The sequence below is a fragment of the Malurus melanocephalus genome, unplaced genomic scaffold, assembly GCF_030028575.1.
Source record: "Malurus melanocephalus ecotype Western Australia unplaced genomic scaffold, MMel_1.1 scaffold_12, whole genome shotgun sequence".
NCBI classification, from domain to species: Eukaryota; Metazoa; Chordata; class Aves; order Passeriformes; family Maluridae; genus Malurus; species Malurus melanocephalus.
In genome coordinates this window covers 2,560,362-2,572,574 of record NW_026623244.1, presented here as the reverse complement: position 1 = coordinate 2,572,574, position 12,213 = coordinate 2,560,362, and the positions used below count along the sequence as shown (strand labels likewise).

The following is a 12,213-nucleotide window of genomic DNA, read 5'->3' as shown; positions in this document are numbered from 1 at the left end:
ATCTGTTTTAGATCAAACAGTATCTGTAGCAGAAAAAAGACCTGTAAAACTGTATTGAAGACCATGCGAGAAATAGAATAAAAATTGAGAAGTGAATGTAAATAAATGTGTATTTTGTGTGTGAGCTTCCAGAACCAGAAATGGTTCAGCAACATACGTTACATCACACCGTAAGTGTTGGATGCCCTCTGGATTAGCGATCAGAGACTTGCGTCTGGTTTTGGTGCTGACARTTGTACAGCCACATAAATTAACTTGGAAAGCTAAATACTGAGCAAGTACCTTCCTGCAAGTAGCTTCCTGCTTAGAATGACAGCTAAGCAAAGGGATGGGCCAGGGGTATGAAAAGCAGCTTTTTCTAAGGTCATTTCACAAGAGTTTGTCCACCTGCTGTCCAAGTGCACTGGTGGTGTGGTTCAGAAAATGTGTAGAGACCAGGATAACACAAACTAAGCAGGGAAGTTAGCAGCTGAAAACTTTTCTCCTTGCTCAGTAAAAGTTCTCTGTAAAAATGAGTAATGTGTTGCATGTAGGTRACTGTTCTCTTGGAGCCTATTTCAGGAGGTTATGACAGTTGTTGCCTCTGTACAACACATCTTAGTCTGGGAAACAAGGTTGGGCTCTGATGTTGCACCCGACTTCTAAGGGATCATAATGCAGCAAGGAATGCTCCTGCCTCCATTGCTCCAGGGTGGTGGCTGCAGACAGGTCAGGTAGGGTCGGGTGGCTGCGCAGAGCAGCTGCTGCGAAGCACGTGGGTGTGCTTGTGTAACTTGCTGCACTAGCACTTGCCTCTTTCTGGGACCTGGTTCAGCTTTTCAAACCTCTTCAGTCAGGTTTTCCTTGAACCTACTCCAGCTCGATTAGAGCAAGTGGCTGACTGGCAGTGGTGGTGGGAGCAGAGCCAGGTTCGTCCCCAGAATGTGGTGTGAGCTCATTGTTAGTGTGGTTTGTTTTAATTAGGCTGCTCCACTGCAGCACCAAGGAGGCTGCTTCTCTTTCTGTTTTGAAAGGCCAGTCCAACCTTCTGTTCCCTGCCGTAGATTTTGAAGTAGGATGCTGCCTTCTGTGCTTAAATGCTCCTGTGCCGCAGTCCCCAGTGTCAGGTCATGCTGCACTCGCCCATACTTAAAGGGATAGAGATGAACAGGTCCCTCCCGTCGTGGCTCTGCCTCCGTCCTTGTCACCCTGTCCCCCAGTACCCCTCTTTATGCCCTCAGCCTTTTGCCTCTGTGCATGCCCTGTATCTCCTCAGTGCTGGGACGGCCGGGATGGTGCCCAAGAGAAAGAAGGGCGAGAGGTGAGAGGCCGGTAGTAAGGACCATTTTTCCAGTGTGGCGTTTCCACAGCTGRCCGCGGGGTCAGTAAAGGCTGAAGGCGCAGGATGTGCAGGACATCCCCGAGTTAAGGCTGCCTAGTGCTGCCGCAGGACCCTTTGGTTCGCTCCCCGGGGGCGGGCGCGGGGCGGGGCGGCTCGGCTGGGCTCCGTACGGCGCTGCACAGCCCGCCCCGCTCCCACACCGCTGCCAGCGCCGCCGCCTCATGGAGCCGCACGGGCCCGCCTGCCCCGGCAGCGTCCTCTTCGGTGAGCGGGCCCGGGCAGCGGGGACACGGGCAAGGGAGAGGGACAGACACGGGGGGAGAAGCGAGACATGTGGAGGGTCATAAATGAATTGGTGAGGTAACATATGGGGCGGGGGTGGGGGGACGAGAAAGAGACGTACGAGGGTAAAAGGAAACTGAGGGGTAGGAGAGAGAGGTGGGATAATAAATAATAAATTAATAATAAATAAATAATAAATAGATAATAAATAAATAATAAATGGGGGGGCAGGAGAGCGACGGGGCAGGAAGCGACTTTGGTGAGCAATGGGGACCGCGTGGAGGCGGGAAAGACACGTTTGTGTGAGGGGAACACATGTGGGGGTAGTCGGGCCGGGAGGGCGGTCAGAGAGACGGGGGGACAGCAGACACATTGAGGGGAAGAGGAGGCGACAGAGACACGTGTGTCTGAAGAAACACGTGGAGGGCATTAACGTGCCGGGAGAAGGACAGAGGGGAGAGACAAGAGTGTGAGCGGGCTTGGGAGGGAACGGGCACATGCTGAGGGTGCCGGGGCAGTGTGGGGGACCCGCGTGGTTCCTGAGTGTTCTGGCGGCTTTAGCGGGCTGGGAATAATGGGGCGGGGGATTGGCAGCCCCGGCTCTCGCCGGCCTCTCCCGCTTGTCCGGTTAATCCCCCGCGCTCCCACGTCAGCGTTTCGTGGGCTCCTGTCGCGGGGCGCTGCAGCCGCGTCCCTCCTCTCTGGGCGGGGTTTCGGCCACACTCGGCCCTGGGCTGCTCCCAAAGCGTGTAAGGGGAACGCTCAGCCCGAGCGGGGCAGGCGGCTCAGCGCACTCTGCCATGCGGGGGGAGCGGAGCTGCAGGTCCCCAGGCCTTTTATGCAGCTGGGGTTTGGTCCYCCCCTCGGAGAGTTAATATAGAAGCACGGGCAGGAAGAGCTCCTGCCCTGGGCTGCGTTCGTGGATTCCTCTCCCTTGTAAATGCCGGCTCTGGTATGCAGAGCTCAGCTCTGTGTTTTTCCGATCTGCTTCGCATTGGTGAATCATCCTGCAATAAGTAAACGCACCCAGGGCAGTTTAGTTCCCTCCCTTTGGTTGGCTGAATCCTGATCCTAAGAGCTAAGGACACAGTTATGCATCTCCCTTGGTTTTGTAACTGAAGGAGTATGTAATAAAATACGTTTCAAAATTTCTCTTGAGGGACTCCAGCCYCCTGCAGCTTGGCCTGGCATCCTCCCCTTGGGTTGTGCCTCATCGTTCAGGTCTTGCACTCTGTGTCGGTCTTTGCTTCCAGACTCCCATCCAAGAAAAAGTTGTACTGGCAATGGCATGAGCAGAGTCACTGTTTTGTCTGCTCCCTCCAGTTTCCCACAGTGGTGTGCCTTGATTGTTCTGCTCTCTGGAGGGGAAGCCTTGCCTTGCCAGTGCCTGGGAACCTTGGGTGCCTGCGGCCATGGCTTCATGGTAACCCACCTAGGGAACACCAGATTTTGTCCCTGCGTGGTACAGAGGCAGGTGTGTAGTTCTCTGGGACCCAGGAGCCCAGGGTGCYCTGGCCTGATGCAGCTCCTCACATGAGAAAATAAAATTTTAGGGATGCTATGTGCATGCCTGGCCAGTGCTCTCTCCCTCAGAGCCCTTTGCCTGTGGCTCCTGGTGCTGTGTAATGCCTGCTACGGCTTTTTTTTTATCTCCTCCTTCTAGGCTGTGAGCTGACTGCCAGTACCAAATCCTACACATTTAGGGTGGATGAAGAAGATGACTCTGACCACATTTTGGCGCTGTCTGTGGTAAGAGAAATATTAATTAACTGTGCTTAGTGCCTCCTGTAGTCACCCATATCTTTATGCCCCCTTTCTAGGCTGAGGTCCCAGCACTGTCTGCTCTCAGGGCAAGACATAGAGTAGTCATGTTTATCCATCATATGGAAGTGCTTGTGCAAAGCCCATGGTGGCAGGAGACTACTGAGTGGGGGAATGTTCCAGGCAAGTAGTGAAGGAAAATGTTTTTCTCTTGTATTTAACTTTGCTGGAGCTTCACACCAGCCAGGTCTCCGGCTTGTTGCTCCCCAAGCCCAGACAGGTGCAGGGCTTCATTCCTGGCTCTCTCTGGGGATGTTTTCTATGCTGGGAGCACAGAACCTGCCAGAATGGATCATAGCAGAAAATGCAGCCCAGGTGCCATCCGTTGAGGTGACTGCAATAACATCTGTCACAGCTGGGAAAGGCCCTCCTGAGGCAGTCAGGGGACAATTGCTATGGGGCAGTGCAGTGCTCTCCCTATTCTGTGGAGCAGAATCCTCACACCTTGCATGACATCTGGGCTGGTAGCATTGCTGTGGGTTGCTTGTCCCATGGAGAGCCCCAGCTGTTGCTGACGTGTCCCCTGGGACAGCAGTGGTTCACAATCTCCCTCCCACCCAGGTGTGCCTCACAGATGGAGCCAAGGAYGAGTGCAACGTGGTGGAAGTCGTTGGGCGAAACCATGAGAACCAGGAGATAGCTGTGCCTGTGGCAAATCTGAAGTTGTCGTGCCAGCCCTTGGTAAGAGGCTGATTTAAAGACTCGGGAGGGGGGGTGGCTGCAGGGAACAGGACAGCTCTGGATGTTTGTGGATCCTGATCTAGGAACTGCAGCTCACAGGCAGATGCCCTGGGTACCCTTGGCCTGGGTGCAGGTGCCCTCAGATGGACCTATTTAACTGGGCCAGGTGCTGCAGTGGGAACTACAGGATATTCTGATTTTTGCCTGTGCCCCTAACTCAGCTCTGTCTGTGCTCTTTGCAGCTGAGTCTGGACAACTTCAAGCTGCAGCCTCCAGTGACCTTTCGCCTGGCAGCGGGCTCTGGSCCAGTGCACCTCTCCGGCTGGCACAGGATCAGTAAGGACTGAAGGGTGGGCAAAAGCCTGGGAGGAGTGAGGGCTATGAAGGAGCTCCCTCCAGTGTGAACAGCAGCCAGGGAGCCCCTGGGACATGCACTGTGTGCTGCCTGGCATGTGTGTTCTGTTCCTTCTTTGTACGAGTTACTACCCGGGGGCCGTCTCCAATCAGGGATTCCTTCCTTTCCGTAACGCCTTGCTTGGGAAGAGTCTGGATGTCTCAAACTGTCCACTTTTTCCATGTCTGGCTGTCACCATTCCCCTCTGACACCTGCCTCCAACTGGGATGGTGCTCATTTCCCACTGTTAGCTGCTGTGAAAGCTGTTCCAGTGCTCCTTGGGCTGCTCTGCTCTGCTGGCCAGTTCTATTTGCACAGACATGCATTGGTGAGTTACAGTTACTTGTGTCTCCCAGTGCACAGGGAAGATGCTTCCTTTGAGGAGGATGATGAYTTGTCTGAGGAGGACGATGAGGAGCTTCCTCCTATTATGCCAGCCAAGAAGTAGGAGGAGGAAGCAGTAAACTGTCTCCAGAGAAGGTGAGGGCCCGAGCAGCTTTGGAGGAAGGATCTGGGTGGCTGTGATACTGATGTGGCAAGTGTGGGTGGAATGTGCTGCTGGAGTCTGCTGGTCTCAATCTGGTTCTTCCTCTAGGTACTCACTGGGACTTCTCTCCCCTGGATGGTTTTTGCCTTGGACACCTCTTGCCAGGACCTCAAGATTTGCTGCTTTGTTTTTATTTTTATGCTGTTGTAACTTTTGAGGGAGCAGGGGCTGCTCCCAGCACTGGGGCGTCTCCTTTCACACAGCCCTGGGAGGGTGATCCCAAAACTGGATGGATGCTGCTGGTATCTCCTCTCYCCCATCCCTGTTCTGGGAGTTGGGGGTGGAGGATCCTTGCCCTGTGCCTTTTTGCTGTCCTGCACCTCTGCTCTGTGCACCCCCTTTCCCTGRCTGTGAAGTACCCAGTCCTGGCCCCTTCCCCAGCAGATGGATGTAAAGCCAGCTGTGGGACAGTCACTTTCACTGATCCTAATGTGTTTGCTTTTGCTTACTCACAGTTTGGTGGTTTTTATACACTTGGAAGTGTGAAACTGGGGCCCAGGCTCTGTTCTTGACTGCAGTTATGGTGGGGTGTGAGCTCACAGCCTGTCTGATTTGGGGGGAGGTTCTGGGTTAGTCTTCATTGTAAAGAACTGTTCTTACACTCAATAAAGGTCTCTCAGGCATCAAGTCTGAAGTAAGGTCACTGCTGGCTGGCAGGTTCTTCCTGTGCACACTCCAGTGGGGAAGCTTGAGCTGTGACCTTTGCTGAGGAGTTGTGTCCCCCCACGCCTGGGTACTCGGAGAGTGTTTGATCCTTTCTGCCCTTCAGCCAGATGGCATCTCTCACCCATGGTGGCTGGTTCTGCCCTTAAATGTTCCTCTGGCAGTTTCTCTGCAGCCAGTCTTGCATTATTGGCCCATGTGTCAGTGTCTGTCCCAGTTCCTGGATGTTGTCCTTGAGAAGCCCCATGGACTATTCTGTCGTGCTGCCTCTGATGGTGCCCTGGGACAGTTTCTCAGTTGCCTGGGCTCATGTAGGAAATCCAGGGTGGATYCTCAGCTCAGGCTCCTTTCTAGATTATATTATCTCGTCTGAGACCTGTGCAGCTCATTTCCACTTACCCATTGTTTCCTTCTGGCCCCAAACAGCCCTTTCTTAGCCCTTGGAATGAGGCTTCAAAGCCTCTTGCAGCACAGGGAAAAGGAGTGAAGAAGAATTGGCTTTAGGGACACCTTTCTGTGACATTTCAGTACTTAAAGGGGGCTGTAAGGAAGATGGGGCTAGGCTTTAGCAGGGCCTGTTCCGCTAGGACAAGGGGTGATAATTTTAAACAGAAAAGGTTGGTTTCAATCAAATATAAGGAAGAGAGGTTTTTTATAATGAGGGCAGTGAAACATTGGCATAGGTTGCCCAGAGAAGCAGTAGATGCCCCAATCCCAAAAACATTGTTTGAACAGGGCTCTGAACAACTTGCTCTGGTTGAAGATGCCCCTGTCCATAGCAGAGGGATTAAACTAGATGGCCTTTAAAAGTCCCTTCCAACCCAAAAAATTCCATGACTCCAAGACTTCTGCCATCCCAACCCCGGGACACGGCAGCCCGGCTGCCTGGGGGGCACCAGCAGATAAAGCCGGCTCGGGGGAGCTGAGCACTTTGGTGGAGCGGGGCTGGAGGATGCCGGGGCTGGAGAGGCGGCGGGGGCCAGCGCGGCACCGCCAGGGGGCAGGCGGGCTCTGCGGCCCCGCTCCCGGGCACCGGGACCCTGCGGCCCCCGCCGCTCCCCCGCCGTTCTCCCGCTCCCCACGCCGCTGCCCGGCCCGCGGGGCTCCGTCCGGGGCATGGCCGCTGTCCCCGGGCCATCCCGCTCTGCTGCTCCTCCTGTCCCTGCCACAGGCGGGTGCGGCTGGCAGAGGTCCTGTGCCCGGGGAGGTGCGGTCCCTCTCTGCCATCCCATCCCGTGTGCCCGGGGCTGGCGCTCGGTGCCTGTGCCCACGGGCRCGGTCAGATCGCTCGGCAGATCCCGTTGCCGTGGGAGGTTCGTAAGAAGCGGGACATTCCTGCAGCTGAGCTGGGTGAAGGGATGCGGTAGCATTGTCCCTGGGGGCTGGGGGTGTTTGAGCAGTGTTGGTGGGCACACTGCACCAGTGCCCTGTGCTGATGGAACGGGATAGGAGTCCTGGGCTGCAGATGGAGCCGTGACTGGGACAGTGCCCAGCCTCTGCCGGTGCTGGCACCCCATCATCTCGCAGATTTCCCTGGCTGTGTGCACCTGGAAAGGGTCAGGGATAATCTGTCTGCCAGACCTTGATCGTGCTTGTGCTCCATGGAATTTCAGCTTGGCTCCAGGGAACAAGAGCCAGCAGACCGTTTTTAACCAGGCGCTCTTGGAAGGGAGGGCTGGGGGAGGTGGCTGGTAGCAAGCCTGGTGGGGAGTGATGAGTGGAAGGAGTGGGCACAGCTTGGTCCTGGAAGGGTGGTGCTGTTCTTCACGGAATGGAAGAGGCTGTGCCAGCTGATAAGGAGGAGCATTTGGCCTCTTCGGTAGTAAAAGGTGATGTTTTGAGGCTGGTGGTGTCCTCAGGGGCTGCAACAGAGGCAGACAGGACGGTGCTGCCAGGGGACAAAGGTGGCATCATGGGGGATATGAGGATGGCGGCAGGAGGCTTAAGAAGACAAGGCTTGTGCAGCCCACTCCAGCTCAGCCCAAGGCCTTGTCCCCAGTGCTGGCTGGTCCCCAGTGCTGCTGTAGGGCAGTGCCAGGGAAAGTGGATGCCCCAAACCCAGAGGGAGCGATGGAGGGGCTGAGGGGTGATGGCACTGCTGAGCCCCTTTCTAAGTGATTTGGGGAGGTTTGCTCCTTGCTCCCCAGCAGTGTCACAGCCTTGGTGTGCTCAGCCTGGGGAGAGAGAGATAAATGCTGAAATGTTAGGAGGCTGGGAGGGGGGATGCGCTCACACACAGCACTTAATGGGGAAGGATGGGATTACAGGGGTCACGCTAGGTGAGCAGCTTCCTTCGTGGAGCTGATGGTATCAAAGCAGGTGCCCCCAGCTGCAAATACCTTGGGCAAACAAACAGGGCTGTCTAAGAGCAGGTGAGCTCGGGCATGGCTGGGCTGGGGGCTGCTCGGTGGTGGTGGGGGGCTGGAGGCTCTCTGTGCACAGGGAGTGAAACGTGGGGCTCCTGGCGTGAGGGCTGCCTTGTTTTCCATAGGGTGAGGGGGTAATGCAGTGTTTGTGTCACATACATGAGCACCCCATGCTGGAGATTCGTGTAAAGGAGTGGAGCCCATCACTCTCCCAARGTGAGGTGGAGGAGCCAATACCTGGGGAGCCAAATGGTGCCCCAGTCCAGATGATGGCTCTGGGGTTGCTCTGGGAGTCGGTTTGYTCTGAGCATCCTTCCTCTGCTGCTGCAGGGCTCTGTGTGCTGATACAGCCAGCAATGGATCCCTCCCTGCCCCTGGCTGAGCCATGCAACAGAGAAACGTGGATGAAGTGGGGCCTAACGTGGAGGTGACAGTGTGTGAGCAGTGTGGCCACACACCCTCGGTGCCACACAGCCCCCCAAAGCTGCCCGCTGCTCCCGGTGAGAGGCTCGGGCTGCTCGCTGCAGGGTCTGGCTCAGGTGCAGCCTTGCTGGGCTGGGGCTTGGCTGYTCCTCCAGCCGGGTGTCTGGGCCAGGCCAGCGGCTCCCAGAGGATGCTCTGGTTTCAGAGGTCGTGTTTGAGTTGCTTTTTCAGGGATGRAGGAGCAGGATGGGGAGCTGCTCTGCTGAGCGTGGCCAGGAAGTGGTTTTCCTTGCGATGCCCAGCTGGTCCTGCCCCATCAGAGTTCTGGCTGGCTTTCAACTCTTTGTGGCTTAGACCTCGGCCCCAGGGCGGCTGAGAAGCGCAGCTGTGACTGTGCTGTAGGTGGGGCTGGTCCCCTGCTCCATGAGCTCTCTGTTGCTGGTTCCCACGCTAATCTGGTGTAAAGTTCTTTTTCTCTGAGTCTTGGCTGCCTAGGCTTTGAAGAAGTGAGGGGGACACCCCAGGAAATGCAGTATCCCCTGTTATCCTTGGGTTCAGCAGCTCTGCCAAGTGGGCAGAGAACTGTGTGGCACCTCAGTGGAGCAGGAGCCCGGAAAAGGGCCAGCAGAGGTTGACTGGAACCTTACTGATGGTGGGTGTGATGAGTGTTCTGTTCTCTGAAGTGTTAGCTGACCGTGCTGTCCCTGTTCAGCGGGCACGGGTTCCTCTGTTGTTGGCTCAGGGAGCCACCAGGGCAGGGCTGGCCCTGGCAGAGCTGAGCTGTGGGCAGCTTRCAACCAAGAGAGGCAGCAGCAGGGTCTGGAAGGGCCAGGCTGTCAGTAATTCCCATCCTCTGCCCATCAATATGCCTTGCAAAGAGAAATGGGGCTGATGCACTGTGTGGGAATGGCTCTCTCTGCTAGAGAAGCTGAAGCTCAGGTTTGGGGTCATGTCCTGCTTGCTGGTACTTGGACATATCCTTGGTCCTCTCCAGGGTGCCTCAGGATTGTTGGGAGCTTGGACAKGTGGCTGCTCACCCACTGACTGCTYTGTGGGAGAAGCGGTTCCTCGAGYTCCCAGTTCCACAGCAGATGCCTGGATGCACATCCTGGCGCCAGAGTTGCTCATGCCCTGGACAGTGGCAGGCTGTGATAATGTGTCTGCCTGTGGTGTGGACTTGTGTCCCCAGTCCCACAGCGCTGCCCAGAACATAAGAAGGAGCTGTTTCCATGAAGATATTGCTGTGGCAGCTGTGGCTTTTTTTCCTGCAGTGACACCACAGCTGGAGAAGCACAGGGTAGWGCTGGAGCATGGGTTGTGTGGGTTTAAATTCACACTCAGACACACAAAGCAGGTGCTAAAAGGGACTATGTTTGGGCTGTGGCAGAGAGCTCCATGCCAGACAGCCTGGGTTGAGGGTCCCTGCAGCTGTCCCAGCCCGTCCCCTSCTGCGCCCCCGCACAGCCGCCTCTCGTCAGGGCAGTGTTGGCAGCTCTGTGATCGGCACCCACGGCCGAGATACCCGGAGGTCGCAGGTGTCCTGCCCTTCGACCCCTCCGAGGTGCAAATCTAATCACTCTGGCCTGGGCTGTCCCTGACACGGGCAGAACTGTCACTACTGGCCACATGTCCCTGCCAGGCTGGTGGCGTCCAGAGGAACAGGGCCTGCATGGAGCATCTGGGCTGTGTCCCAGGGGGATTTGGAATCTCTGAGTTGCAGTCCCCCCTGCTCCCAGCCCCACCAGTGGCAGAGGCCTAAAATGGATGGTCAGGATTTATCTTCAGTGGTGTCCTTGCTGGTGATGTCTCTGCATGGGGCCTGTGGGACACCCCTTGCCACTCCATGCCTCCAGTCCCTGCCCCCTGACAGGCTCTTAGACAAGCAGAGACCCCCAAGCTGCAGTGATTGAGATTTTTGGGGCTGGATAGGAAGGGTTTTTGGTGGTAGGCAGGGTAGAGGATGTGGTTGGGATCTTGTCTGTGGCCGGTTTGTCCTGCTAGACCTCCTGATGCTCAGCTCATAGTGGAAGGCAGCATAGTCTTGGCCCTTGGGAGGTAGGATTTGGGCTCCTGGGGAAAAAAATGGAAGTAGAATGTTTGGAGAGCTCTCAAACTCCATCTGAACTCCCTGGAATTTGCTCCTGTGYCCAGACTGGCTCCCTGCAGCCCTGACCCAGCCCTGCACACCCTGGAGATGGTGTCTGCACCATTAAGAGAACTTGGGCTGTGCACACTGTGGCCACATTCCAGGGTGGCATGAAGTCCCCCACCACAGCTGATGTGGGGAGAAGCCAGTTACTGGCTGTCTCCAGGCTCTGGCTGTTGTTTTGCCTGTGACCATATGTTCCTCACTTCCCAAAACACAGAGGTCTGCAGGCAGCACAGGCACAGACATGGCCTGGGCATGGCAGCTGGAAAGGGGCACAGGTCCTGTGCCAGTTCCCATCCCAGCATGGGGTGGGGGCTGTAGGGCTGACAGAAGATGAAGGGCTGGGCTTGGGTAAGGGCTAGCAGGGAGTTTGAGGCAGTCTGTGGGGTGGTGGTCCACAGAAAGGTGGGGGGCTGCAGCCAAGCCTGGACAGCAGCAGGTGCCATGGGAAGTGTGTCCACCTTGATACTTCTTTGGGGTTCACTCCACTGGCCCCACTGTCTCCCCCCATAGCCCCAGCTCTCRCAGGCCCATGTGGGGTGCCCTGGGGCCTGGCTCTTTGGGGCCAGGGTCAGGAYGAGCTGTGGCTCTGCTGGGCTGGGATGTCACAGGGGCCATAACCCTGGTGTTTTGCAAACTCCTGGGGTCAGCAGTTCAGCTGCCACTGACACAGAGGCCCAGAGACACACACGGGCATTTTGGGTGGACGCTGTAAGCAAACAAAGGAAGGTAGAGTTACAGCCCACGTACAACACCCCCCGGCCACTGCTGTTAGTTTTAGGCTTAGCCCCRCTGCAGGCTGGACGCAGAAGTTCTCTTCCTAAGAGGACCCAAACCAAAGCCAAATTGCCTGATGGATCTGGCTGGGAAGTGAGGCAAGAAAGGAACAGCATTTTGTGTCTGTCTCAGCTACTCGTGGTCCTGAAGGAGCCGGAGAGCCCATCCCACAGACAGGACAGTGACACCTGGCATTGAGTGATGGCTCCCTCCTTCCTGGGTGGCCAGTGGAGCCCCTTCCTACCCAGCCTGGCTTTGACCCCCCTTCCCAGCCCTGTCTGATGATGTGTGGCTGGAGACCCTGAGGAGGGTGCTGCTGCTTGGGCTGGGGCTGTGATGCTGGGGAAGTTGTGCCAGCCAGGAATGTTTTGGGAGCTGGTCCTGGAGGTGCTGTTTGGTCTGTACAAGGGGGTCAGGAATGGAGTGCAGCTGCCCAAGTGCCATCTACTTATCTGTATGTGTCACCCCTTCCTCCCTCACGTGGCCATTCCTGGTCAGCCTGYTTGTTTGCTGACCCCTGTTCCATGCAGAGCAGAATTGCACAGAAATACTCCACCTTGGTTTTAAATCATGCAGGGCTGGAGATGCCACCTTCTCCCTGAGCTGACCCACGTGAACTGCCCTGACTGGGAGCCTTGGTCTTTGTTTCTAGCTGGCCCAGCTCAAGCCCAGCTGTGGGACTCTGTGGATCCCTTCCTGAGCTGGGTAGCTGCAGAGCCATCCCAGCYCTCTCTCCTTGCAGATGGATGGGGGCTGAGCCCTCCACAAGGCTCTTGGCYGTGCTCAGCT

The 12,213-nt window shown here is 56.4% G+C and overlaps 1 protein-coding gene across 1 annotated transcript; it reads left to right on the top strand.

The window, feature by feature from the left end:
• The first annotated feature begins 1,271 nt into the window (after nucleotides 1–1,271).
• Nucleotides 1,272–5,689, top strand: NPM3 (nucleophosmin/nucleoplasmin 3). The gene is made up of 7 exons (XM_057379121.1): nucleotides 1,272–1,300; nucleotides 1,371–1,585; nucleotides 3,267–3,352; nucleotides 3,986–4,105; nucleotides 4,348–4,441; nucleotides 4,856–4,979; nucleotides 5,095–5,689. Exons 1-6 carry the CDS (start codon nucleotides 1,272–1,274, stop codon nucleotides 4,945–4,947), a joined length of 636 nt encoding a protein of 211 aa, XP_057235104.1. The 3' UTR covers nucleotides 4,948–4,979; nucleotides 5,095–5,689.
• Nucleotides 5,690–12,213: the final 6,524 nt, after the last annotated feature.